At 42.8% G+C, this 26,671-nt stretch overlaps 2 protein-coding genes across 2 annotated transcripts; both read right to left on the reverse strand.

The window, feature by feature from the left end:
* Positions 1 to 3,136: 3,136 nt before the first annotated feature.
* Positions 3,137 to 5,847, reverse strand: LOC9271135 (exocyst complex component EXO70A1). Its single transcript, XM_015775392.3, has 3 exons — positions 5,485 to 5,847; positions 4,744 to 5,397; positions 3,137 to 4,514 (listed from the first exon to the last, which is right to left on the reverse strand). The coding sequence occupies exons 1-3, from the start codon at positions 5,751 to 5,753 to the stop codon at positions 3,392 to 3,394; spliced, it is 2,046 nt and encodes a 681-aa protein (XP_015630878.1). The 5' UTR covers positions 5,754 to 5,847; the 3' UTR covers positions 3,137 to 3,391.
* A 7,505-nt stretch (positions 5,848 to 13,352) lies between these two features.
* On the reverse strand, positions 13,353 to 21,841 carry LOC112937618 (uncharacterized). The gene is made up of 8 exons (XM_026022442.2): positions 21,790 to 21,841; positions 21,656 to 21,702; positions 21,375 to 21,516; positions 18,737 to 18,812; positions 16,335 to 17,359; positions 16,099 to 16,256; positions 13,467 to 14,339; positions 13,353 to 13,373 (listed from the first exon to the last, which is right to left on the reverse strand). The coding sequence occupies exons 1-8, from the start codon at positions 21,839 to 21,841 to the stop codon at positions 13,353 to 13,355; spliced, it is 2,394 nt and encodes a 797-aa protein (XP_025878227.2).
* Positions 21,842 to 26,671: the final 4,830 nt, after the last annotated feature.

Below are 26,671 nucleotides of genomic sequence, written 5' to 3' on the forward strand. Positions count from 1 at the left end.
CAAGACAGCACGCACGGTGCGGCGGCAGGAAGGCGTTTGGCGTTGTGGTCCGGAAGGGAGCAGCGGCGGCAAGGGACACGGAGGCAGCGACCACACGGGACGCAGAGGCGGCGGCGGCGAACTCCGCCTCCAGCCGCCGCCTCCGCCTCCGCCACTGGTCGGGATGGCGCTCGGGATGAGGGTGGTGGCTGGTGGCGGAGGAGGCTGGAGGCGGAGCTCGGGATGAGGCGAGGCTACGGCAGCGAGGTCGGCTTCGCAAGCACGACAGAGGAGGCGAGGCGACAATGGAAGAGCGTGGCTGCGGAGGAAGCGAGGCGAGGCGGCGGCGGCGATGGCGTCGACTTCTTCATTGACAACGGCCCGATCGACCACTACGACGACCTCGCCAATCGCATCCATGACCCCAATGGATCTCCGATGCCGTTGCCCCTGTCCAGGAGCATCTCCGATGGCTTCCCCGTGCTGTAGAACACGAAGTAGAGCACGAACTGGATCCACGTCACTCGGTGCAGTCGCTCACCGTCACGTTGAGCTCCGGGAAGGTGTCGGCCATGGCGGCGACGAGGCCGGCGCGTGTGCCGAGGTACAGGGGCACAACGACGCGGAGGAAGGTGTCGTTGGGAAGGGACGGCGCCACGCGCTGCCACTTGATGAGGAGGTTGGTGGCAGACTAGTTTCTTGAGCGGTGGACGGTGAACACCGTGACGGTGGCCGGAACGGGGACAAGCCGGAGCTTCCAGGACAAGACGATCCCGAAGTTTCCGCCGCCTCCGCCTCGGATGGCCTAGAAGAGGTCCTCCTCCATGGCGGCCTGTCGAGGAGCCTTCCCTTGGTGTCCACCATGGTGGCGTCGTGGACGTGGTCGAAGGCGAGGCCGTGTGCTTCCGCAGCATCAGGTCAAAGCCACCGCCGCTGAGGTACCCGCTGATGCCGACCGTCAGGCTGACACTTTCGGGGAACCCGAGGCGGGAGGTCTTGTTGGCGATGGCGTAGTACACCTCGTCGAGCATCGTGCCGGAGCCGACCCATGCTGTCTGGCCACGGACGTCGACCACCCGCTGCCGCCGCCGCTCGACCCGCGCCGACGGCCCGAGAGAGAGGGGGCGAGAGAGAGACAAGTGATAGAGTATATATGAATTTATATAAATATTTCCCATTGCAACGCATGGGTACCTAACTAGTAAATTTAATATGTCCAATGACCTTTTATAATTATAAGGATTATATGATGTTTCTTGATGTGGTTCTGGACGTCTTTCAACACACATTTTCTGTTCATATATGTCTATATGAACAGTAGAATATATCTAAAAAATACCATTTTAAAATAAGGTCGCTATATTACACCAATTTAATTGACTAATCAATTTAAACAAGTAATCTAAGTAAGAACTATTGGGCAGCTTGTCAATGACATTTATTAGATTTTTCTCTTAATTAATAATGTAAACAAGTAATCTAAGGAAGAAATATTGGGCAGCTAGCTAGCTGCTTTATTTTGCAGCTAATCCCATGACATTATATGCTAAACTGGTGGCTAATTACCCAGGGTGGGGTGGCATTGGGGTGCCATGCCAACCCAACACCCTCGATGGCTTCACCACTGTTTACAGGCTACTTGAACACTCTGATTTTTTTTTCTCACAAATCAGATGCTCTTCCCTGCAAGATATGCATACGCACGGTGAGTGCCCTTAGCGCTATTATGCTCATACAAACTCCCATACCATATATTGTTTAGTAGTTATACCCCTACGTGATATACTCCTATCTCTCTATCAACTTTCTAAACAAGCTTTTGAATCATTTTTTTTCTTCTAAAGTATTTATCTAATATATATTCTGATTGTACCCATTATATTTATTGTAAATAAATCTTTACAACAAAATATCACATGATTATATTTTGATAAAAAAATATCAAACATTATAAAATACTTACTAAAACATCAAAAACATCGAGTGCAACTTTTGTAAATGCATTAGTGAAACATCAGAAAGTGCTATTGAAACATCATCGAAACACATAGAGGGTTGTTGAAAGTTGAAACATTTCTCTCTAACGTATGAAACATCAAATTTTAACATATGAAGCATGTAATTTTCTTTGATTAGAATATAATAATGTGAGGTCTTGTTATAAAAATTTAATTATAATAAATATAATAATGTAATTCGATTGCACATCAGATAAATATTTTAAGAGAAAAAATTATATAAACCATACTAGCAAGTAGCAACTTACATGCATGTATGCAGAAAGAGAGAGTGGTTGTGGCTCTGTGCATGCAAAGAAAGAGAGGGAGAGGGATGGATGCATGGCTTTTAATGCTAACAGAAAGATGCTTCGTGACCTCGCTCCAAGGGCAGCACCCGATTTATTCTCCGGGAATCAGGCGTCCGATAGAAAGCATTGTCCTCGAGAAAAAGGGAGAAATAGTTAAAAACATACGATTGAATTCAAGCTCAAAACAGAAGATTGTTTGATTGGATTGGAAAAATGTAGCAATTGGATGGGACAGATAGAGTCATAGGAAACTTTCCGTGAGGTGGGACCTTATGTTAAAAATCTTATAAAACTTGTATGGATTGCGGTATTCCTGAGGAATTTTATAGGATTCAATAGTTTTCAAGTTTCAAAGGATCATATAGAAAAAAGATGAATCTTAAAAAGAATCCTATGTTTTCCGTTCAAATTAAAGGGGCACGTATTGTTTTGCTGGGGTAGTATCGTTCTGCAAGAACAATGATGGTGAGGAAGGAGAAGGATGACTCCGTTTTCAAGTAGTAGAAAAATAAAAAAAAATAGAAATAAAAAAAATCTCTCTCACATCAGATTTGGTGGTTGTAGCAATTTGGACTCATCCTTTCCCCTTGCCAAATTTTCGTAATTGGTTACTATACTTGTTTTTTAATATAGGACATTGTCAACTTTTATTCAAATTTGACTAATAATATTTATTCAATCACTTAATTAATAAGTAACTAAACTGGAAAAGTATCACTAAATTTGCCATCAAAAGTATTATAAATGTGCATTATATATTTGTTTATTTGCATAAATATTTCAAAGAGAATTAATCAAATGAATTAAAAAATCAACTTGCATTATATGTTAAAAACGGAGGTAGTATCATTTAGAGAAAAAAAATGTATAGTATTTCAATTACAAGTACAACCCTGGAAAGTAAGGAGGGGTAAATTTACGAATACTTGTTTGAGTAGTCTTACCTCTAAAACAAAATATTTACATTTTCCAATTAAGTAAACTAGTAGAGCATTAATCTAAGTCTTTCAAACAATAGTACTATCCAAGAAGTTCACCCACAACTTTTTACAGTAACACATCGTCCTAAATGTCTTTCATTTACTGCACAGACACATCTTTCATTTACCCCTCGAATATTTCCAGCAATCGAGCCTCAAGGTGCTCAACATTGAACCTCGCAGACTTTTGCTTCTTGTCCGAGTAGCTCTCCAAGTACATTCGGTACAATGGGATAACCTTCTGGGTGATCTTCTCACGCAGCTTCTGTCGAATCACAGGATCCGTGACCTTCCATGTCTTCTGCACATTGTAGGTCATCTCAAAACGAGAATTGAACTTATCGAACAATTGCTGGGGCCATAAAATTTTAGGAATTCGAGTTATTATGAATGATGACATCACAGGTGTCCAAGAAGCTTCGACATAGCTTGCCAAGAACTGATCAAGTTGGACATGGCGTTGCAAGCACCAGCTTTCTCCTAGAATCAGCTTCAGATCAGTATAATTGTTAGCTTGCTCAAGCACGAAGTTTATATTGTTCAGAAGGAACACCAGTTGCTGCCCTTGGAGTGCCAAACTCCTAGAGTTCATGTCCAACATAAACTCCAAGGATGAGATCAGTTGAGTCACTACTTGACCAAATTTATCTGGATTATCGTTTAGCATCATATGGACTTTGTCCTTTTGTTCAACCAGCAACCGCATAAGACCCATAATATGCTGTGTAACATGATGGACACCCGTGTTAGAAATGACCAAATGTTGTGACCTGAGCAAACCATTTAGTTCAACCAACAGCACAAGAAAAACTGCTGACAATCCATTTGTAAGCCTTTCAATTTCCATTAAAATGGGACCCTTAGTTTGACCCAAGAACAAATCTAAGATTTCCATCTTGGCATACTCCAATGCCTGGAACATAATCAACAGATTGACCATTTTGGATGGAAAATGCTTAACTGATGCATGAGTATCCCTGCAGGAAGGATCATTTGGACCCACCTGAATGCAGATTGCATTAGCATAGTTAAGCAGCTTCATGACTGATTCCTTAGCGATTGCAGAGAAGTAGTCCACCTTTAGTGAACTGAATGTTCCATGGTCTTTCTGATTCAACTGCGTTCGCATCTCATCTAGAACACTAAAGACAGTCCGCATTGTCGATGTCCAGACCTTCAATAGCAATTCTGTGGATTCCTCCATGTGGTTACCCAAAATTTTATCAATGTCAAGAATTTCAATGTACCTGTTCCATATTAGTCAAGATCACAAACGAAATAAAGTTTACAAAACGTATAAATAATCAAGTTAAAGAAATAGGTAGTACAATTTAATTACTGTATTTGCCTAGGTACAATTATTTGGGGCTGCAAGAACTTGTGCAGGACAAACGATTGCTGCAATCAATCAGCTAGCAGAAACAAAAAGATCAAGCAACCGATCAACAGAAATACTGAATCAATAAATATACGAACCTGACCAGATGCTCACTGTGTTGATCGAAAGCTCCTCGGAGCATCTGTTCGTGTCCGACCCCAATCATGAAATCAGCAATCTTGTTGAGGATGGACACTGACTTGAGGTCAATGTGACTGGCCGTAACTGACGAAGCTTGGCCACTTCGCACTGTTCTCTCCTCACTGAGTGCCATGTAATATCCGTCAAAGCTCACACCGTTTGGGCCGCTGCTACCGCCGGAGCAGGAGCGAGAGGTACTCATCCATGAGGCTGACGAGGCAGAGCCAGAACCGTCGCCGCCTCCGCGGCAGCTGGACCTCGCGAGCTCCCAGATAGATGTAGGTGTGCAACCGAGATAACTTGCCAGAGCGTCAGGTTTCCAGATCTTGAGGTGGCACAACTCCACTGCAAGGGAGCCCATGGCCGTGACGAGGAGGGATTTTGCGCGGTTGTGCAGATCACCGTACGCCAAGACGGGGTGCTCCAACATCTGCAGCAGGTTCTTGGCGGCGGCGAAGTAGTCGTCGAGCCGTCGCCGGTGGTCCCGGAAGAACTCCGTTGTTTCGGGGTTCTTGCAGATTCCGAAGACGATTGATCTCTCGATGTCTTGGAGGAATAAGCGCAGCGTCTGCTCCTGCTCGCGCGTCGCCGCCGCCGCAGACACCTCTTCGCTAAATTTTCACGCGCAGTTGATTTCAGTGTTTCTAGAACGTAGTAATCTGCAGTTTTGCACGTTGGAGTTAGGATCACGGGAAAACCTGCTGTGCTGCGGCGGCAGATGGGAGGAGGAGGAACCATGGAAGCATGGCGAGAAGGCGCCGAGAAGAGCGGCTCCATGGACGCGGCGCTCCAGATCGCAGCGGGGGGCCGCCGCGCCGAGCCCGCCAAGATCATCAGGGAATACATGGTAGTCGAGTCGTCGGTGGTCTTGCTGCGCTGGAGAACCGCGTGACGAGGCTCGTTCGGCTCCCCGGCGCCGGCTGGTCGCCGCGGCGAGGCCTCGCCTGGTTTTCGCGTCCGTTGACATGTCAATCTCTCATGATCTCATCGAGCCCAGCCTTGGTGATTTTTATTTCTGTTACTTGCACAAGCTGAATGCTTCCACCATAGTTTAGCCGTTTAGCACCTACTCCGTCCATTTCATATTATATAAGTCACTTTTATAGTCGGCCATATGGGCCGTCCGACACAGCATGGTCTAGGCCCGCCTGGGCCGAGGTTAATTGGGCTAGCACGGCCCAACCGACATGCCGGGCCATGCTGTGCCAGCCCACGTGCTGCACACATGGCCCAGTCACGGCCCAATACGACTCCAGCCGTGCTAGGCCGGCCCGAAGGCACGACAGTATATCGTGCTTCTCCATACAATAAGTCTAATTTTCATCCCTAAACTCTATGGGCTATGTTCATATAGCTGGAAAATAAGTTTATTTTGTATTCCTCTTTTATTTGGGCCATGCCTTCTATGGTTATTTAAGTATATTTTTCGTCCCTATACTATTTTCTTCTATCGTGCCATACCGGGCCGGCCCACCATGCTGAGGGTGTAGCCTAGGCACGCCCCGACTGTCGGGCCGGGTCAGCACGGGCGCGACCCCAGTCAGGCCGTGTCATGCTTGGGCCGGGCCAAAATGGCGTGCCTTGGGATAGGCCACGGATCTCGGGCCATATGGCCATCTATAGTCACTTTGATTTTTTTTTCCCAGTTAATTTTTTTAAGTTTAACTAATTTTGTAGAAAAAAACTAGTAACATCCACAATATAAAATTAGGTTCAATAAATGTAACATGAATATGTTTTAATAGTATATATATGGACCTGCACACCAGGAAGGGAGAGATGTTTTTTTGGCGAAAATGGGGGATGAAATTTCTCAATGATTGTACCCTTTCTTGATGGGAGGTGATTTTAACATATACATATATAGCTCAGATAAATCTAATGGGATTGTAGATGAGAGAAGGATGGAAATGTTTAATAAGTTCATCAATGATCATAGTCTTCAAGAGTTTCATAGGGTTGGTGGCAAGTTTACCTGGACAAATAAACAAAATTGTCCAGTTATGGTGGTCCTTGACAGAGTCTTTGCTTCTAATTCATGGGATAAAAAAAAATCCACTCACCTTAGTTTGTTCTTTATTAAGGGTGGGGTCTGATCACCGTCCCATTTTGCTGGACACCAGAGAGGAAGACAGATGCAAAAGCAATTCTTTTAGATATGATATGGGCTGGTTCCAACAATAGGGTTTTAGGGATCAGCTGAAGGGGTGCTGGCCTATGAGACTTCAGAAAGGGGTTTTAGATTACTGGCATCTCCTGATGCCTTGCATGAGGAGATGGTTAAGAGGGTGGGGTGCCAACATGTTGAGTGATACAAAAAAGAGAAGAAAAAAGATTGAGCAGAGACTGATTGAAATTGATTCAAAGGCTGATGAAAGGGATCTATTTGAACAGGAATGGATAGAAAGGTATGATCTGGAAAAAAGAAGTAGAGAAGATTTATTTCTAGGAGGAGATTTAGTGGCAGTTAAGATGGGGGAGAGAAATGGATCTTACAGGGGATGCTAACACACTGTTCTTTCATGGGGTGGCTAATGGGAGAAAAAAAGGAAGAAACATTTTTTTTTCACTTCAGAATGGGGAAGATATAATTTCTGAGTTCTCTCAAATTCAGAAACATATATGACTATTATAAGAATCTGTTTGGAAGGGAAGGATGCAGGAATGTGCATTTGAGTGAACATGTATGGGAGACGGGACTGAAACTTTCGGAGGAGGAGAAAACAAACATGATAAGACCTTTCACAATGCAGGAGGTTGATGAAGTGATTAAGGGAACTAGGGGCGAACGCGCGCGTTGCGCGCAGCACTTGTTTGGCAGTGCTGGACAGAACTGAATGTGCAGCCACTATGTTGTATAGTATGTTGCTAGCGAAAGGATGATGGCCTACCTGCGACTGCGCAGACAATTAGGAGAGAGGTGCATGGGCTTTATGGGCCTGCGAGTATGGACATAGAGGCTGTATATGGGCTTTTTAGGTTTCTGTTTTGGGATGCCCTATTTCTGCCTTTTTTGTACGGCTGATATTCATTCGTTCCATTGTTCTCATCGGAAGTTCCGCTGCCTTTGCTCCGCTGTTTGGTGGTGACTGGTGCGTGCACCGATGCGTGTAGATCCGAAGGATTTTTGTTGCTGGAGCGTGATCTAGGGCAGTTGAAGGTGGAGGTTAGGCTGCGATTTTGGGGAACGTACAGGGAGGAGTGGAATCTGGGGTGTCGCATCACCGCGTCAAGGTTTGTAAGGTTTTTCACTGCCAGTGAATGGGATGATAGGATCGTTTGGTGTTTTCATGTAGTTTATTTGCAACATAATGTCTCGGTATGTAGTATGGCTGATGTGTGTGTTTTTTTTAATTTATTTCATCGACTGTAGAGAGCAACTTGGATTCACATAGCTCTAGCGCTATGGTACTGACTGTAGCAACACTAGTGCGATGCGAGTATTAGAAAAATGTAAATGCATTTAACCAATCCTATATCCTTTTGTTTAAGTCACAAGATGGTGCGAAGTTGTTTGGTACTAAGGAGGGGTCAGTTCCATACACAAAAGATTGCCTTCTTAGATGTAGCAATGTTGAGTGATAAGTTTGCACTCAATAGCAGAGGAAAGATTGAAGGCATATGGTTTTAAAATGTAATCCGGAACTGTGGCTGGGTTATAAATGGCTAGATAGATGTTGGTATTTTATAAGAAGTGTTTGTTGATATGATTGGCTATGTCTTGTATGGGCTATTGAATTTTATTTATCTATGATATCATTGCCGGTAGAATGGAGAATGCTTCAGTTGTTAATGCTGATGTGGAGTGGCGCGATGAGTACGGCATAGACACTGAAGATTGGATGTCCCTGAGCATGCGAGCCACCCAACGAAAATGGAGAGTCTGGTGTCATCGTTCTGCGATGCACAAACCTATAGGTTTGATGCAGAGAAAAAAAAGAATATTGCATTTGTGGGTTTGCACGCAGCATAGAATCAATCCCAAGATATAAATATCTTAAGCTGAAGTATGAAACTGCTGATGGGGTTCGAATCAAATTGTTCATGCTGGAGCTAGAAGCATGTTTATATGCTGAACCACAGATGGGCCTTGGCAACGAAGGTTAGACTACCATCAAACTGTGAAGCTAATGCATATCTAAATCAATTGTTAATAGATCTGTTTATGCTTTTAGAAGTAATCTGTTGAAATTATAGGTGAAGACCATGAGCTATACGAAGATCCGGATGTTGTAAGAGAAGCCTTTGAAAGGCAAGCTAGACTGCAACATATTGCAAGTATTATTGATTTGTTCATTTGCCAGCTGATTTACATCTGAAATTTCGAAATGTGAATCTATATATGTATTTTTTTTAAATGGCTTGGAAGATGGCGACGAAAGCAGCAGTTCAGGAGGTAGTTCTTTCGTTGTCAGCGTTGATTCTGATTGGAGTTTGAAGTATGGTGGCCGTTGATGACAAAAAAACATCAGGTTGATGAGAAAGATGTATGGTGGAAGGTGTGGAAGAAGAAATGTAGAAATAACTTTTATTAGTTATATTGTATGGTGTGTAATATTAATGTGAGATGGTGGTACGTAGCAAGTAAAGGCTGTATAATAGCTGGATGTGTTAGACTGCAATATATCAGTGTTTAACTATGCCTCTTTGGCTGGAAATGAATGTAGTACATTTAAGAACCATAAAGGAGATTTAATGTCAGAGTTTGTATCAGTATGTGGAAGAGGAGTTTATTTCATGTGTGGAAAAGTAAGGAAGGACATAATACATGTGGCAATTTCTGAGAGGAAGTGTAAGGAATTTCTTTTTGTTTTTTTATCTGAGATTGTGGACATACTGGCTCTGCTTACAGTGTTGGATATTGGCATGTTGCTTCTCCTATCTACGGCTGGAAAGATTTGATAGAATAGTAGTTCATTGCCTGCTATATATGGATCTTATATTTATGCTTTGCAAGAAAAAAAACCAGTTATCTTATGGAAGGCATGATAGGACGATAGCTGAGGAAATATATATAGAAGATTACGATAGATCGTAGCTAAGGTATATAGAGCAGACAGTTTGCTCTGATTCAGTGTATAAACTTTAAATAGAGCAGTTATCTATCCTTGGATAATAGCGGATTACGTAGCCTTGTTTTATATGTGAAGTATGAAATGCATGATACAGAAATTGGTGGTGCTGAGACAATGCCATAGCAATGAATATATGGTCTTCAGAGAGCACTGCTACTGGTTCGCATGCAATAAAACATATAATTACACATAGAGGAGACAGCTCATGCATACATGAAAGCTGACTAGGAAGGCAGTTCAGAACATGAAGAAAGTAGCATATGTTCTAGAGCTGCCTTGCTTGCTGGTAGATTGAAAGTGCAGCTATATGTACATCATAGAGAATATAGCAAGAGTAGCTAGCATATATAGCAACAGCTATGTATAGCTGCCATCATGCGTAAGAGCCCCTAGACAAAAGTCATGCCTGTAAATATGAGTGCAGACATTGATACTATGGTGCATCATTAAGCAAAAGCGGTGCTAGCTGGCTGCATGCTGCCACTTCATTGTTCACTGCCTGCATAAATAGTAGAGGAAAACATAGGTCAGCAATATGTATTCGCTTATGCATGTTGCTTTGCATATGTTTCAGATGGCTGTTGATATGGTCACCTTTTCTCAATTTTGCTGGGAGCGTTGTCTCTGAACAGCTTCTTAGCGGCTGGAGCTGATGTTGCAGGCCTGTCTCTGTTTAGCAGACAGCGGTTACATTTTTCGTAAGGAAAGAATGACATTCTAGGCAGGAAATGATATGAAAATGTACCTTTTCTTCTGGATGTCTTTAGCAAGTAATGATGGGTCTGTAGATGGAAAATCTCGTAGGAGCTGGTGTGCTGCCTTTGCCTTGCACCACAATTTATTTTGTTAGTCTGTGAAGGCTGAATGGTAAGCAGGGATATCGATTGATACCTTATGCTCGACATCTGGAGGGGACAGTTCAACAGAGGATGCTGGCTGTGGAGCTTTTGCTTTGCCCTCTGCCTCAGTTGTTGCCTTATACACAACATGAAAATGTGAGTTTATATATGATGGGAAAAAAAAAGGCATGCAGAGGAATTACAGACCTTATTGTCAGATGAAATCTGCGTGGTATGGACTGGTATTGGAGAGACTGACAAAACATAGCTTTTCTTCCCTGATGATGGCACATTAAGCTTGCTAGTTGGTGTCTGCTCTGATCGAGGCCTAACAATATGCCTCACTGGTGTCACTAGAGTATGTAGCGCTAACAGAGTTTCCTTTGCCCTGGCCTTTATCTTTGATTCAGTGCTTTTTTTGCTTTCTGCTGATGCTCCCTCTACAGAGCTGCTTGAGCTTGCTGGGATAATAGCCAACGTTTGCTCTGAAGGTGGTGGTGAGTTAGACAGCATCAGCTGTATTGGACCAGCCGATGAAACAACGCTGTTTACTTGCAAGGATTCTTGGTTCTTCATGAAAGCATCCTGTGTGAAGCTGATATTCCAGACAAAGCTCTGGTTGATGAGGGCTGTGATTTCGTCTGGAATAAATTCCTTGTTTGGTGGATTTTGGTCAATAAGAGTCTCAACAGGTTTACGTATGACACGCTGTGCTGTTCTTCAAAAGAGAATAAACGTGGCCTTGCCAGTGTCATCAGCAGCGGTAAGTAGGATCTTGTTTCTGCATGTTAAATGAAAGTATTTTAAAGAGTTTCCCGAAGCCATGGATATAGCCTCTCAAGTATATTCTTTACCTTGGCACTGGTATGCCTACATATGAGCAGCTTGTACATCTATATGTTGAACCATATGGTTTGGAGGTCCTGTAGCAGAGATCACATGAATTATAATACCAGGAACTGTCGCCTGCTATGTCTTTGATAGTCACATTGACTATAAAACGTTCTTGCTGCAACAAGGATGGCTTCATTGAAAAGATAGATAGGCAGGATAAGAATGTATTCAGTAGTAAATGGGCAGAAAAGAAACCTGATGTTTATGTGGATTGAGAGCAAGGATCTGTTCTATGGTTTTTTCCTATGGAATGTCTTGGTTGAACCCCGCTGCAGCATTTTCGACCCATTTGATAGGCTGGAAATTTGCTTCAAAGCTAGAAGGAAAAAGACAAATTCATAAGTGGTGTACTACTCCTATATTTGTAAGCAGAGGATTGCATAGGCACTGGAGAAAGAATGAGGGCTGACAGTACTACCTTTGTTTTAGCTCAAGCGCTTCAACCATGTCAAGACCAATATACCATTTGCATGGTGAACTTCCAGTTAAGGTTAGCCCTGTGTATAATCATATAAATGGTTATAGATTGTAAATTTATTAGACGGATAGAATAGCAGTTTTATATGTTTGTAGACATATACCTATGCCTGTATAGTTTCTAACAAGTGTCCCAACAAAGACAGCAACCTGAGGCCTTGTCTGCCCAGCCTTATGCACTTCTTCTGCATTGAAGGCAGCAGCTGTCTTTCCCCAGAGCGTGATATGGAGTGTTGAATTGCTGTTTTTATAAGTGGCCAAAAAGTTCTTCAGCTTAGATACTGTGAGCTTGGCAGGATGACTACCGTGCATGTTATGAGGCTAGGACAGCTTATATCAAAAGGAAAGTAAGCGTATAGCGTAACTGACCTTGCTTCACAGATTTGAATTGTTCGTTTCAAGCTATTAGTGTTGCTTGATCTAGGGCGCACAGTAGCTGTGTCACTAATCTTAGTTATCACACCCATGACATCTGGTTTGAAAGCAAATAAGTTTAATAAAGGGACACAAGGATGTGAAAGAAACATAGCAAGAATACATGATGTAAAGTGAGCATACCAATGTAGAAAGTATTTTTGTCGATAAGAGATGGGATATCTTGAAAAGGTGTCAATGAAAATGTTATGCCAGGGTAGTCACCAAGAACATCAATGCATTCTTCTAAAGTTGTCCATTTGGTAAATAAGATCATTAAAAGATTGGTGACTGGTCTGTATGTCCTGTTTGCATATTTGACAGAGAAGGAGTCAATGTAGTAAACCTTTCCTTCATGTAGGACAGACTTAAACCTATTCATCACAGATGGATAAATCTGAACATGTATGCTGCTGCCCTGCATATTTTTAACCCAAAATACTTTGTTAGTGTGCCACAAGATATATACAAGAGTGAAAGTAAACCAAAGAAGCAGTAAGTAGACAACAACCATTTCATCCAGCAGGACAAGGTTGGTGTGGTAGATCTTTGTCTCATCATTCATATCATGGAAAATCCATAGCCTGGATACGCGAGCTTTTATTTGCTTGTTGGTGTCCCCACAGAAAAGGCTTGAAATATGCACATACGCCATTGGAAATCTGGAAGATGAAACACTAAAGATACTGAGTGTATATAAACAGGGAACATCAGTGGAATGAGACAGGAAGTCAAGATGAAGTGTACTTAAGTGTAACGGGCAGGCTATGCAGCCATAACATAGTATATGGTATATATGTGAGCAAAAAAGCTATTCCAAAATGTATATACAAGAGGAACAATGTTTTGCTTGCGAGGAAAAGCAGGCTACATCTGAAGCGGCATAGCCTGCAGCAAGAAAGAATGTCCACTATCACATGAACAGCACAAGACAAGTGGAGCAAAGACACAAGAAATGCACAAACATAGCGAGAGTATGACCGCTTGATGCACCGCTGCAAGTATCTCAACATAAACAACATTTCTTGTTTGGTTTCCACATGATCCATCATCATTCTGGATCAATATCTTGAGCCTTGATCGACTTGTTGCCCTTGAAACAGCAACATAAAGCTGGCCATGTGTGAAAACAGGTTTTGTAAGGTATATGCCAACCTGGTCGAGGGTTTGTCCCTGGCTTTTGTTGATAGTCATTGCATAACAAACCCGAACTGGAAATTGCCTTCTTTGCAGTGTAAAAGGCCATTTCAGTTTTGATGTGCTTAATGTGATTCTCGGTATGTAAACAGTTTCACCGATGTTTGATCCAGTCAGTATGATACACTGCAAGATTCTCTGACCTAAGCTAGTAACTAACAGCCTTGTTCCATTGCAGAGGCCAGCTGACTGGTTCAGGTTTCGGAGGAGCATAACGACAACACCTTCTTTCAAGACAAGTTTGTGTGTAGGAAAGTTTGTTGCGTTAATAGAATTAAGGAATTCAAGTGGGTATAACATGTCAAAGTCCGGTATTTGCTCAGAGCATTTTGATATTGTATCGCAGCTTAAGTACGTTGTTGAATTTCCTGGAACTAAACCAACAACATAATCATTTAACTCATCAACTACTGCATTGGTAGGGCAAACAATTGCACATGAAGCAAGGTATGTTGGGTCTCTATATGATGTAAGAAAGTTGGGGTATACCTCGGTCACAATAGCTGCAATTTTATCGTCGTTGGTCATAATGAGAAGATCATCAGGAATTGTTATCCACGTGGGCTGAGCATCATCCTCCCTCGCAGTCATAGGCAATGTTCCGTTCCCAACAGACAAAACCCACTGACTAAATTCATGCATTTCATCCTTTTTGTTCTGTGAAAGGGTAGGATTGAGCAACCTCATATTTATATTCAAGTTTAATAGCGTGACATGTTTCCATAGAGTTGAATTTGTAATTGATGCGTTTACAACAGCGGCACGTGAACCTTTAGGGACAACAGGTAATATCTGTCGGAAGTCACCACCTAAAACAACAGGCATTCCCCCAAAAGGTATGATCGAATTCGCTGGAGAAGTTTCAGAGAGAATGTCACGGAGTGTGCGATCTAATGCTTCAAAACAGCGCCTATGTGTCATTGGAGCTTCATCCCATATAATAAGCGCAGTTTCAATGAGGAGGTTAGCTAACATAGTTCCTCGTTTTATATTACAGATGCTAGTTTCATCAATGTCAATTGGAATCTTGAATCAAGAGTGAGCTGTTCTACCTCTTGGAAGCAGCAGTGATGCTACTCCTGATGAGGCAACAGCAAGCACAACTCTGTTCTGTGATCTAAGTTTTGCAATGATAGCATTCCATAGAAATGTCTTGCCAGTTCCACCATGACCGCTTACAAAATAACAGCTAGGCTGGTTTGCAGTCACTGAGGAGACTATAGCGTGAAAGATCTTTCTTTGGTCATCATTTAGCTGCGCTATCAGAGAGTCAGCATGCATGGACATCATAAGTGGATCAGCTGCAAGCTCTTCATCGATTAATCTATTACTGTCGGGCATGTGTGCGGTAGATGTAGGTACTGGCAAGTCAAAATCTTTTATATTACCGCCACTGTTTGCAAAAACAGTTGTAAGTTCACGCAGGAGGAGATTGAGCAAGTGCTCATGTGGAATGATGCATTGTGGATTATCTAGTGCTTTCTTTAGCCTGTTATGGATGTCATCAGTCATGTAAAGCCAATACTTATCAAACAATGATCGTACGTTACCAACAGAGCAATAAAGAATGACAGTCACACATTGCCATTATACGTGCGTACATCAGCATAATTTTGCGCGCCTTTAACGATCATTAATAACATTCTCAGATAATATAGCTCTCCACAGGTTGGGTGCACATAATATATCCTACCTATCTTCGCAGCTGGTGTTCGTGCACGCCATGTTTTAGATGATGAGTCCCATGACCATTCCTTTGGAAAGTCACAGTATGTTAATGAACGTGCACTTAGATATTTTGCATTAGCCTCAAACCATGCAGTTAGCATTGATTGTTTCGCACCAGGGCTATTCAGCACCGCTCGCAAATCAGAACCTGGCTCATATCTAACATAGTTTTTCCCAGGCAAATGCACAGCTAGACGCTCAACTGGTGGCACTCTAGAGTGTATGTCAAACTCAAATACTCGATGAAACGCCTCACATGTCGAAAGAAATCTACCATCCATGTATTCTAGTATTTCATTAGGAGGAGCGAGGTCATGATTTGGTGACATATTTCATGTCTTCGCAGTTGTCTCAAAGTATATTTTGCACGGTCTTGTCCCTTTGTAATATACTTGAATAAATATTTAATTAAGTTTGACTTGTTACACCATTCAACATTTATGTGTGCCTCGTATGTTTTAAGCAACTTCAGGTTGTATGGAACAACTGATCTATTGTCCAAAGGAATTCCATTTTTAATTATAAACCGTCCATTGTTTCGTCGTCTGTATATTGTGAAGCCAGATTCATCAATAATGGTCTCATCTTGAAAGTCTTTTGGATAATGTTTTGAGCATTTGTCGTTTTTCATGCAAGCACATTTTTTGTTTGCATCGCCACAAGGACCATGCATCATAAACTCGCTTACCAATTCATATCCTAGTCGATCGGTTTCAATGTCAGGAATCTCAGCAGAGATGAAGCCATCTATCACAGATGCTGAGATGTCAGCAGTTGATGCTGCAAGCCAAACCAAGCAGTGTATATGTGGCAGCTCGCGCTTCTGGAACTCGACAGTGTACAGAACTAAAAAGGTTTAAAGAACAGGAACTATAAGGAAAATATTGGTGAAACACTAAACAGAAAATAAATTTTGGCTGCTACCTGCAAGAAATTTCCCAAAAGTCCTTCCCTCTCTAATATCAGTGATGAAATCATTGACTTTCATGTTAAACACGCGAACAATTACATCTGCTCTATCAGATGACTGCTGGCCGGGTTCAAATCGGATTGCTTCAGCGATTTCTTGCCACTTAGAATTACATGTGAATGTCACAAATAGGTAAGGCGAACCATAGACGCGACAGATTGCCATTGCGTCCTGATAATTCATGACCATATACCTCCTGCCTCCAGTAAAGCTAGCAGGAAGTATTTGGCGTTTCCCAACTGAATCTCCATCGGTAACACCTCTATCTATCACATCTACAATTTCTTCTACAGATTCAGCACGTAATTCCTTTTGATGATCGATTATAAACTGTAGTCTATTAGCTTCGATAGTAGAAAAAACATCAACAACAGCTTGGTCACTCAGTCGGCCATAGCATGTGAAAGGATTAGGTTCATTTAGCCTATAATGCATTAGATATCTATGAAACTCCAGCATCGTGAGATATTTTCTACCAGTCCCATCATAATTACTATATTCGATGCCTAGATGGAAACCAGATTCACCATAGGGAAATAGCAAAGGATATTGCAAAGATAGGTATGATGGATGCAAGGAAGAAACTTGACGCATTCCGTGGTCTCTATCGTGCACGAGCAGATCAAATTTGTATTCTTTCGCATCAAAGTCACCAACTATTATGGTAGTTATTTCAGTACTTGTTGGAAGGTTATACTGGACATCATCTCTAGCATTACAGCCTAATAAGCGAAGAGTTATTTTCTCATCACCATGCTGAGAAAGAAGGTCTCTAACGTATCTGAAATTTTGAACAAGTCTATTGTTGCTATCAAGCATGCGTGATAAGGCAGCAATGATTTCAGGGTCTGGCCTATCGTTGTCATCACGGTCACGGTCAAAAATATTGAGTCGATTTTGGGTTTCATTCTCAGGATCATAGATATAAAGCTGTGCAAACTTAGGGCGTGCACCATGCGATGGTAGAAGAGTACCAATTCTGTGGTGCACAACACCGTTAATTTTGAAAACATAAGGCGCATTTCCAGTATTGATCGATTTATCAATAGTCGCTCCCATTGAAGTGAAAGCAAACATTGAATTGTATGATCGAATCTGCCTCAGAAATCTTTTGGATCGTGCATCGCCATCAAATTTCAATAGGGTAGCGAGAGGTTCAGGTGGTGGCCTGAAAGCATGCAGCTGTATTTTGCCACCCTTACAACATAGGTTGTAAACTTTCTTCCTCTTTGACACAGCAGATAGAGTCTTAATTCTCTCCTGAAACCAGAAGACTGCACCACAGTAGGGGCACTCATGTGTTGGAGGGCCATAGTACGACCGTCCTGGGTATGATGCTGCACAATACATATCTGAGAATGTATTTCTTTTAACCGGCCAATATAAATTGTTTTATTTTTTTTATCAGAAAACACGGACCTTTCAATGATTGGATGTATTCCTTATCTGTCCTTGATGAACTACCGGAGGCTCTGCTGTTTAAAGCTGCAATTAACGAACATTGCAATCATATTTTAGTGCCGTAGCTTCTCATATATAGGGTAATGAACGCTGTTAGGTGTGCTTTCAGTACAGTATTACCATTCTGTGGTGCAAGGAGAGGAGGCATCTTTGAACGCAGCAAAGACCGGTGCTGTCTATGTAGCTTGGATAGCTCTGGAGTAAAGTCCATCAACGAACGTGGCTTTTTGGCTCGATGAATCTGGGGAGGTTGGGCTGGCAACGGTATGGCGCTTTCTATGCGCATCGCAGATGAGCGCAACAAAATGTTCGCGGCTCGTTTCTCTCGACTCGCGCGAACTCTCTGAACCCTGTCCATACGGTGGTCTGGTATTTGCCGAGACTGATGGAGCAATATACGCAGACTAATAGGAATAAATAAAGAGTTTCATGGCATCCCTAAAACACTGCAAAGAGATAATCTGGAAGTAAAGTGTGCAACAGAGGCAGAAGGAATAGCACAGGGAAGACAGAAAAGATGAGATGGAGAAGAAGAGAGCAGAAAACTACCTTAGCCCTATAAAGCCTAGAGAGAACAGGGAAAAGAAATTCGTTACAGGCAGCAATGTTTGAAATATGAGGAAAGAGAGCAGAAAGATAGCCATGTGCAAGCTAACGTGTGCGATTGCTACCAAAAGATGATGCGCTGACTGTCATTTTTGTTACATGCCCCAACAGAGACAACACATATGCATAAAGTCTAAGCACATTCTATCACAGATCATTAGCACAGATTGCCAGGCATACAAAACAAGCACTTACACACACAATCCATGCACGAGCTAAAAAGGAAGCACATAAATTCATATATTCATATACAGGAACAAAAATCCAATTATAGCAAGGAGATAGTTACCTTGCACGGAACAGTGGAAAAGAAGACTGCGATCCAGTGTAGGCCCAGAGACAACAACAGAATATGACAATTAGCCCTGCAGGATGTAAAGAAACACAATCAGGAGTCATATACAGACCAAACAATTGATAAAGCAGATACATGGTATTAATCTACACAATAAGCTGCAAAATAGTATCAGATCTAAGCCACATATGATCGGCCATCATCCACAATATCATAAACAGACAAGCCAAATCACAAGGACGGAGGAAAAACCTAATAACCTAAACAGACAATGGCCATGCCATGTAAGCATAAAGGTCATTTAATAGTTTAAGAAAGTACGCGCGAACTCTTTGTTTACAAAACAGGGCAGATGCGCTGGCAAAAACATAGGATGAGAAATATCAGTATGAATGAATAGCAAAACAAAGGCACCGACCATAATCGACATATAACACGAAGGAGTGATGAAAGCAGGAAAGCAACGTATCTGGTACCCGCAATAACAAATTAAATACTCGTTAATTCGCCGGAAAACTACCCTGCGCTATACAGAAGAGAACATAGAGGCACCAAATATGCTGCTCCCAGATCGCACTGCAGAGATTAATCAGGCATACTTCTTTTTTCGCCAGACAAAATCAAAACCTAACAATGCATATCATGTCTTTAAAATCTTGCATGGTTAATCCAGCTTGAAAACAATTAGTAATCTCAAACCAAAAATAAAAAACCAATAATTAACAGCAGATATCAAGTTTTTAAAATCTTGCATGGCTACCTCACCCTGAAAACAATTATCTATCTCAAACCAAAAAATAAACAAAGGGCACACATATCATGTGCGAACCATGCAACGGTAAGCCTAGTTTGAGTCTCAATAAAAGATCAGGCCACAAGAACGCACCATAGTGCAGCAATATCTACAAGGGGATGAAGCGAGCTAACAGCATCAAATATATAAAGACAGAAAGAGGGAACCCTGGAACAGCAACTGCAAATTAACTAAAGATGAGAACGAATGCAGCAGAATCAAAAGTGAGGCAGAGGGAAACGACATGACTACAGGCTGTAAAGGACAGAATATAAAGAAAGAAAGCATGGAAGAGAAGCCTGCGGAGTTAGTTATGCAGAAGTAACAAAAGCCATCGAGGTGTCCCTTATCGGTACAATAACTGATGATAGCGACAGCAGACATGCAACGTCCTAGACATCTGACAACCAAAGAACCGACACAGCAAGATACAAACAAGCACGAAGGAACGATATCAAAAAGAACCAAAAGACAATGTAGAAGAGTAACAATGAATAAGATGAAAAAAGAAATAGTGAGAGGGAGCACACGACAGATGAAAATACCTTGTATGAACGAACACCCAATCAGCAAAGAACGCAACAGAAACAAGCTGACCAAGAGTATCCACAGAGGACAAAGCTGTCGGCTAAGAAATAGAAGAAAGAACGGAAAGAGAGAGCCTGGCTGACCCTGCGCAAGAGAAGACGACCATTAGCATACATGCATGCTAAAGAAAATGCACGATGAATACAGTGAATAGGGCAGTCTATATGATGGAAAGCATACACAGGATGAAGAAGCTAACCTCCTCGATCGAAGGAGCAGCACCAACGTTCCTTGGCAAAACCAATCAAGAACCCTTGAAGGATCGATCCAGCTCATGCAGATCCCATAGGCTAAAAACCAAGAGAAAAACCAAAGAATGATCAGGAGGCATAAAAACAGGAGAAACATCGAATAAAGATGAGAACAAAATGAGAGCCTCCTCACACCCTACCCTGCCATACTGAACGATCAAAGATCACAGCAAACAGATGCGGACTACACGTGTAGATCGAACCAACGAAAGAAGCAATGAAAACGATAGAGCAGTGGAAACGACGATGAAAGCTTGAGAAGGAAGAGGAGAAAAGAAGATGGCTGCTAGCACCTGCAAACAAATATAGCAGAGAAGAAAGGACAAACTAAAACCACAGCACATCTAAGAGCAGCAAGCGCACCTACCAATACGAAAGGAGTATACATGGACCCCATGGCACCCAACCCCACCTGAAAGTCAGACATCCTAACACATCTTCCACGATGAAGGAAGTAGGCTGGATCATACACCATGAGAGAACCATCTAACACCACATCCAATTAGACCCCACAATTCAGTCACCAGGAGCATATAGACCACACGCACCAATACAGATCGATGGAGCCGAGAAAACCCCACCCAATCACAGCACACCGCCCCAACTATTTGAACCTGACAACCGCACTTGCAAGCTAACCTGACAGCCCCACTCCCGCCGATCGGTGCACAAGAGTAGGCATGCATAGTTGTGTTTCCCTACATAGACACAGCTCATATTGTGGATGAGACGAACGCCGACGGTAAGGGCCACATGTCAGCGATAGCAAATCGATATCTGACTGTTTGCATCCCCATGTTCCCAACCCATCTCCCTCGTTTTCCACGCGCACGCTTTTCAAACTACTAAACGATGCGTTTTTTGCAAAAAAGTTTCTATACGAAAGCTGCTTAAAAAATCAAATTAATCAATTTTTTTAAAAAAAGTTAGCTAATACTTAATTGATCACGCGCTAATGAACCGCTCTGTTTTCCGTGCGAGAGGAATTAGTTCCCATCACTGGAATCCAAACACAGCCAGAAGAGGCGCACCGAGCAGTGCCATGAACCATCAGCAAGCGCGGCCACACGATCAACATCAAACGGGCAGGGCAGCAAGAAGCACAAACAGTCAAAGTCATCAGGATCGTAGTCGCGGTTGACCTAGGTATTGAGCAGCATGAAAGCCGGCGGTGAACAGTGCGAGACAAGCATGCGAAAGGCAAATTCAGCCTGTAGAACACATTGAACATATCTGGGGAAGAAGAGCAAACATGAACGGGCGGCCGCGTTGCATATATACCTTTCCATCGGCATCCATCCGCCGCGGCCGCCACCACCGAGCCCAACCTGCACGCAGCACATCAGAGTTGGCCATCAGCTCTAAAGCAGAGATCAGAGACAGAGGAAAAAGGTGAAGAAAGAGAGACAGGCAACCTGTGGAGCTAACCACCATGGAAGAACAACAAGGGACGACACCATCCGCCATCCTCCCTGATAGCACCAGCCGTCGGCTCTAAGCGAGCAGATCCGCCGGCAAGCAAACGGCGCCCGACCCATCCAGCACGTACAGGCTACCTTCCAGCGGGCGTCGGCAGCGCCCCAACAACGACAGCGCCAAACCGCGACCGCGCCATCCAGCACCCACCGCATCCCCTTCGAGGGGGGCGCCGACGGCGGCGCAACAAGAAGAGCGCCGGCCGCGAATCCTGTCCGACAACACGGCGCACGCAGAATAGCCCCCACAAACGGCAAACAGTAGCGCCACAGGCAGCAGAGCAGGCAGCGGCCGGAGAAGCCCCAAATCCAGGAGACAAGCAGCATCCGACGAGAAAGATGGAAGGAGCGTAGCGGCCGCGTTTTTTCCCCTCTCACGCGGCGGCGCTCTCGCGAAGGGGAGAGGGAGCGCTGTGCAAAGACAAGTTTGGGGAATACACCCCCAGCCTGCACGATTTAGGGCGCGCCCCTTTTTCCTCGTCTCCTCCTCGCCCGCATCAGATTTCACATAAAATGAAGGGGCTAAACGAAACATTGCTGAGCCAAAAACAGCACACCAAGGATGAACAAGGAAAAACGCACAAAGAGGAGGGTTTTATTGCAAAAATTCCAGCGCCGACGCGGCCTCACGAGCAGTCGCCAAAACCCTCCTCATTGCAGCCACGCTGACGTGCCGCAACGCGGCCGTGGCCACGCCAGGCCAAATCGCTGAGCGAGGAGCAGACCGGGGTGACTTTTAATACTTTAGATGAAGGCAAACACTGCTCCAGGGCCAGATGGCTTCCCTGTGGGTTTCTATAAGAGATGTGGCCTGAATTTAGGGGGATAGTTAAGGAAATGTTGGATGAATTGCATAAAGGGAATCTGGATACTGACAGATTAAATTATGGGGTTATCACTCTTTTACCAAAATTAGCAGATGCAAACAACATTAAACAATACATGCCAATCTGTCTTCAGAATGTTATCCTTAAGATCTTGATAAAGGCTATAAATGAGAGGGTGGCTAAGGTGGCCGAGAAGATAATAAGCTGGACTCAGACTGCTTTTATTCCTGGTAAAAATATTTTGGAAGGTTATGTGATCTTACATGAAACTTTGCATGAGCTGAAGAAAAGAAAAAAAGAAAAAGGGATAATCTTCAAAATTGACGTTGAAAAGGCTTATGGCAGGGTTAATTGGAACTTTCTATATGAGGTTACGAGGAAGAAGAACTTCAGCAGTGAGTTCATTGGTTGGGTGAAGAAAATCTCGGGGGGGGGGGGGTAATGTCAGCATTAATATGAATGGGGATCAAGGCCCTTTTTTCAAGACTTTCAGGGGCTTGAGGCAAGGGGACCTCCTTTCCCCTTTGCTGTTTAATTTGGTGGGGGATGCTTTGGCAGCTATCCTGAAAAAGGCAAAAACAAGTAGGGTTTTAGAAGGTTTGATTCCTGAGCTAATTCCTAGAGGTCTGACTCACTTACAGTATGCAGATGATACCATCTTATTTACTACTCCCTCCATCTACTTTTGATAGTCATATTTCCAAATATGAAAATTTTATTTTTGATAAGCATATTTCAATCCAACAACCTATCATCATAATGACTTTCTCGGATTTAATGCATGACTCTCCATTCTTCCACACTAGATTGGCTACATGGCCATTGAAAATGTAAATATTAATGAATCGCATGTTTACGAGAAATGACTAGTAACATGTTTAAATGGATGATAAGTAGAATTACTTATCCTTGGTCTGTGTACTAAGATGAAATATGACTATCAAAAGTAGATGGAGGGAGTATTAAGGAAGGAGTTTCAAATGTCAGGGTGTTGAAGTTCTTGTTGTTCTGCTTTGAGGGTGTTGAAGTTCTTGTTGTTCTGCTTTGAAGAGATGTTAGGAATGAAGATAAATTATCAGAAAAGTGAGATCTATGTGATGGGTGTAGAGAAAGATGAGGAGTTAAGAATTACCAACATGTTTAACTGCAAAGTGGGAAACATGCCTTTCACTTATTTGGGTTTGCCTATGCATACAGAGAAAATAGGGATGAGGGAGTTCAGACAAATAACTCAAAATGTGGAAAAGAGATTGCAGTCTTGGAAGAGTGGTTAACTCATCTATGGTGGGAGAGAAATTAAAATCAATTCATGTCTGTCAAGTGCCCCAATGTATGTTATAGGGTTATATCAATTACCTAGGGAGTTTCATAAGAAAATAGATTCTTTGAGGGGGAGATTCTATTGACAAGGCCTTGGGGGAAAAAAGAAGTATCATATGATGAAATGGGAAGGTTTGATCAGACCAAAGGATTATGGTGGCTTGGGGTTTATGGATACTAAAACAATGAACTTGTTGTGGGGACACCCGATAAAGTCATGGTGCCCCACGAATACGTAACTGCACAGGATGTTCAGTTACGCATGAAATGATATAAAAGCATAAACTTCGATTATACAATACTTAGTTCACAACACAACATAAATACAAACCATTACATATATGGCCTATAAAGCCTTATTTCTACAAACAGATAAATTGCTAGACTCCACCCCAGGAACTGCCTGAGCGTAGGATGACCTAGAAACCATAGCTATCCCACTCTAACAGATCAGCAGGTTCTCCACAAGCATCTTCCTCATGATCTGAACCCATTTATGAGTACAAAAGGTACTCAGCAAGACATGCTTATGATAATAAATACAATAATTGCAATATAAAACATGCAGTATCGAGAGCTAGAAGGTTTAAACCCTAACCTTAACAGTTATTTCATAGAGCCTAACTTAATAAACATTTGATATAAACAACACTATTGAACATTTAATTTAAACAATAATAACGAGCATAACAATATAAATGTTACTTATAAATAACTTGAATAGAACGTCAAGTAATAAATAAGTTAACCATATTAATTAATAGCCATTTAGTTTAACTTGTGCCCATAATCTGGAATCACCCATAGACACATCTCCATTAACCGGGAGCACGGCATATTCGAATACTCAACGACTCTGCAGTGCCTGCCCAGCTTTACCCACATGATACCCACAGCTGGCTAGGCTGAAAAGTAACAAGGTGTAATATTGCTCCATATATCTCTCCCTTCTACCAGTAAGTTAAAGGATGCTCGGGATGTTGCTCGGAGTGATCCGGTCCGAGGTGTGTACCAACCTACCTCCGCATCCACTTATCATTGTTCGTTACTCGATGGGCAGCCCAGAACTTCATGGGCCCATAGGGCAGTTCTGAACTCTCGGGGCCCATCGAGCCCACATATATAAATCATATAAACATGAAACATGTCACTTTGCTTCACACACTTGAAAGCTAATGGCCAATACACCGAAAGGCATGCAGAAGTTTAATCAATTGGAGCAATATACGGCCAGGTTCGACAAATCGATTGTGTGGATGGGCGAAACTATGTCATTCTTCTTGACACAAGGGGGTTAATTATTATATCAATTTTAAATAAGAAATAACCATAAATATATCGATATACCCATTATGACCATAAACAGGTCCATGAAACCAAACACATGAACTCTATCATGTGTTCCACCCGCTCATATGCGGTGTCAACAATTCTTAGCATATAGCCATAAATAGTTCCATAAGCATGTTTTCATATGCAATGATAATAATATCCATATTAAATCGATAGCATGCTAAATAATTAACATTTTGTTTAAATGTTTATCAAATTTTATCCTAAGCTTGTTAGACTTTAAGGCTCATTAAGGTATTTATAACAACAACTGAAAATATAATGCAATAATAGCAATATAATTAATTTAAAAGAATTTGTGCAGTCTATCGTACTCCAAAGGACAAGTACGCTACTAAAATAACTCTATCTACCGGGATTAAATTGTTCAAGGGAGGGTGCATGTCTTGCAACCTTCGGGCTTGATGTAGTCGTACAAACCGTCTCCTTCTGGCGTGGAGATTTCACTCGTTTCGACTACCGGACCAACGTCAGCGTTTTCTATTTATGCAACAATCATCACCACAATAAATAATAGAAAAACAAAAATAAACAAAACAAATGGTATCACAAAGTGCAACAATGGGTGAAAAGGATTTAAAGAAATAATTTTAGGGATTTTTGGAATTTCAGTAAACGGCAAACCCTAGGGCTAAAATTAGGGTCGCGACAACGGGTGCTCGGATTGCAACGAAACTGAGACGGATGGATTCGGAATAATTCTAGGAGTTTGGAGTAGGTCTCGGATTTCGATTTCGAGGTCAAACGGATGGTAAATTTTTATGATTTATTAACTTGATAGAAAGAGAAAAAGGATTTTTCTCTCTCGCTCTGCACCGGAACGGCCGGCAACACCCTGGCCGATTGTGGAGATGGCCGATTTTGGGCAAGGAGGCACCGGTTTTGCGATCTACAGGATACAGCGACTCCGTTCCCGTGGATGGCGGCGGCGAGGCTGGCGACGGCGGCTAGGAGCTGGAGGCGGCGGCGGCCATGGCGGCGGTGATTCTGGCGAACTCCGGTAAGGGCGGCGGCCATGGTGAGCATCAGTGGAGCAAGGGGAGCGCGGTGGTGGCGGCGGCTCGGCCTGGGGCGGCCGGCAGCGGCGGCACGCCGTACGGCTGGCGACGGCCGAACAGAGCGGCGACGTCGGGAGGCGGCGCCGGCGATGTTCCGGCGATGGATTTGAAGGGGAAAGAGAGGGGAAAGGGAGTACTCGGCATGGAGAATCCATTTGTACCTTCAATTTCAGAAGATTTGCAACGTATGCGACGAATTTTGGAGCTCAATCAATGGCGCAAAATTAGGGTTTTGGGGATTTTTCCTCCGGTGACGACGATTGA

Source organism: Oryza sativa, chromosome 1 (assembly GCF_034140825.1).
Source record: "Oryza sativa Japonica Group chromosome 1, ASM3414082v1".
Taxonomy (NCBI): domain Eukaryota; kingdom Viridiplantae; phylum Streptophyta; class Magnoliopsida; order Poales; family Poaceae; genus Oryza; species Oryza sativa.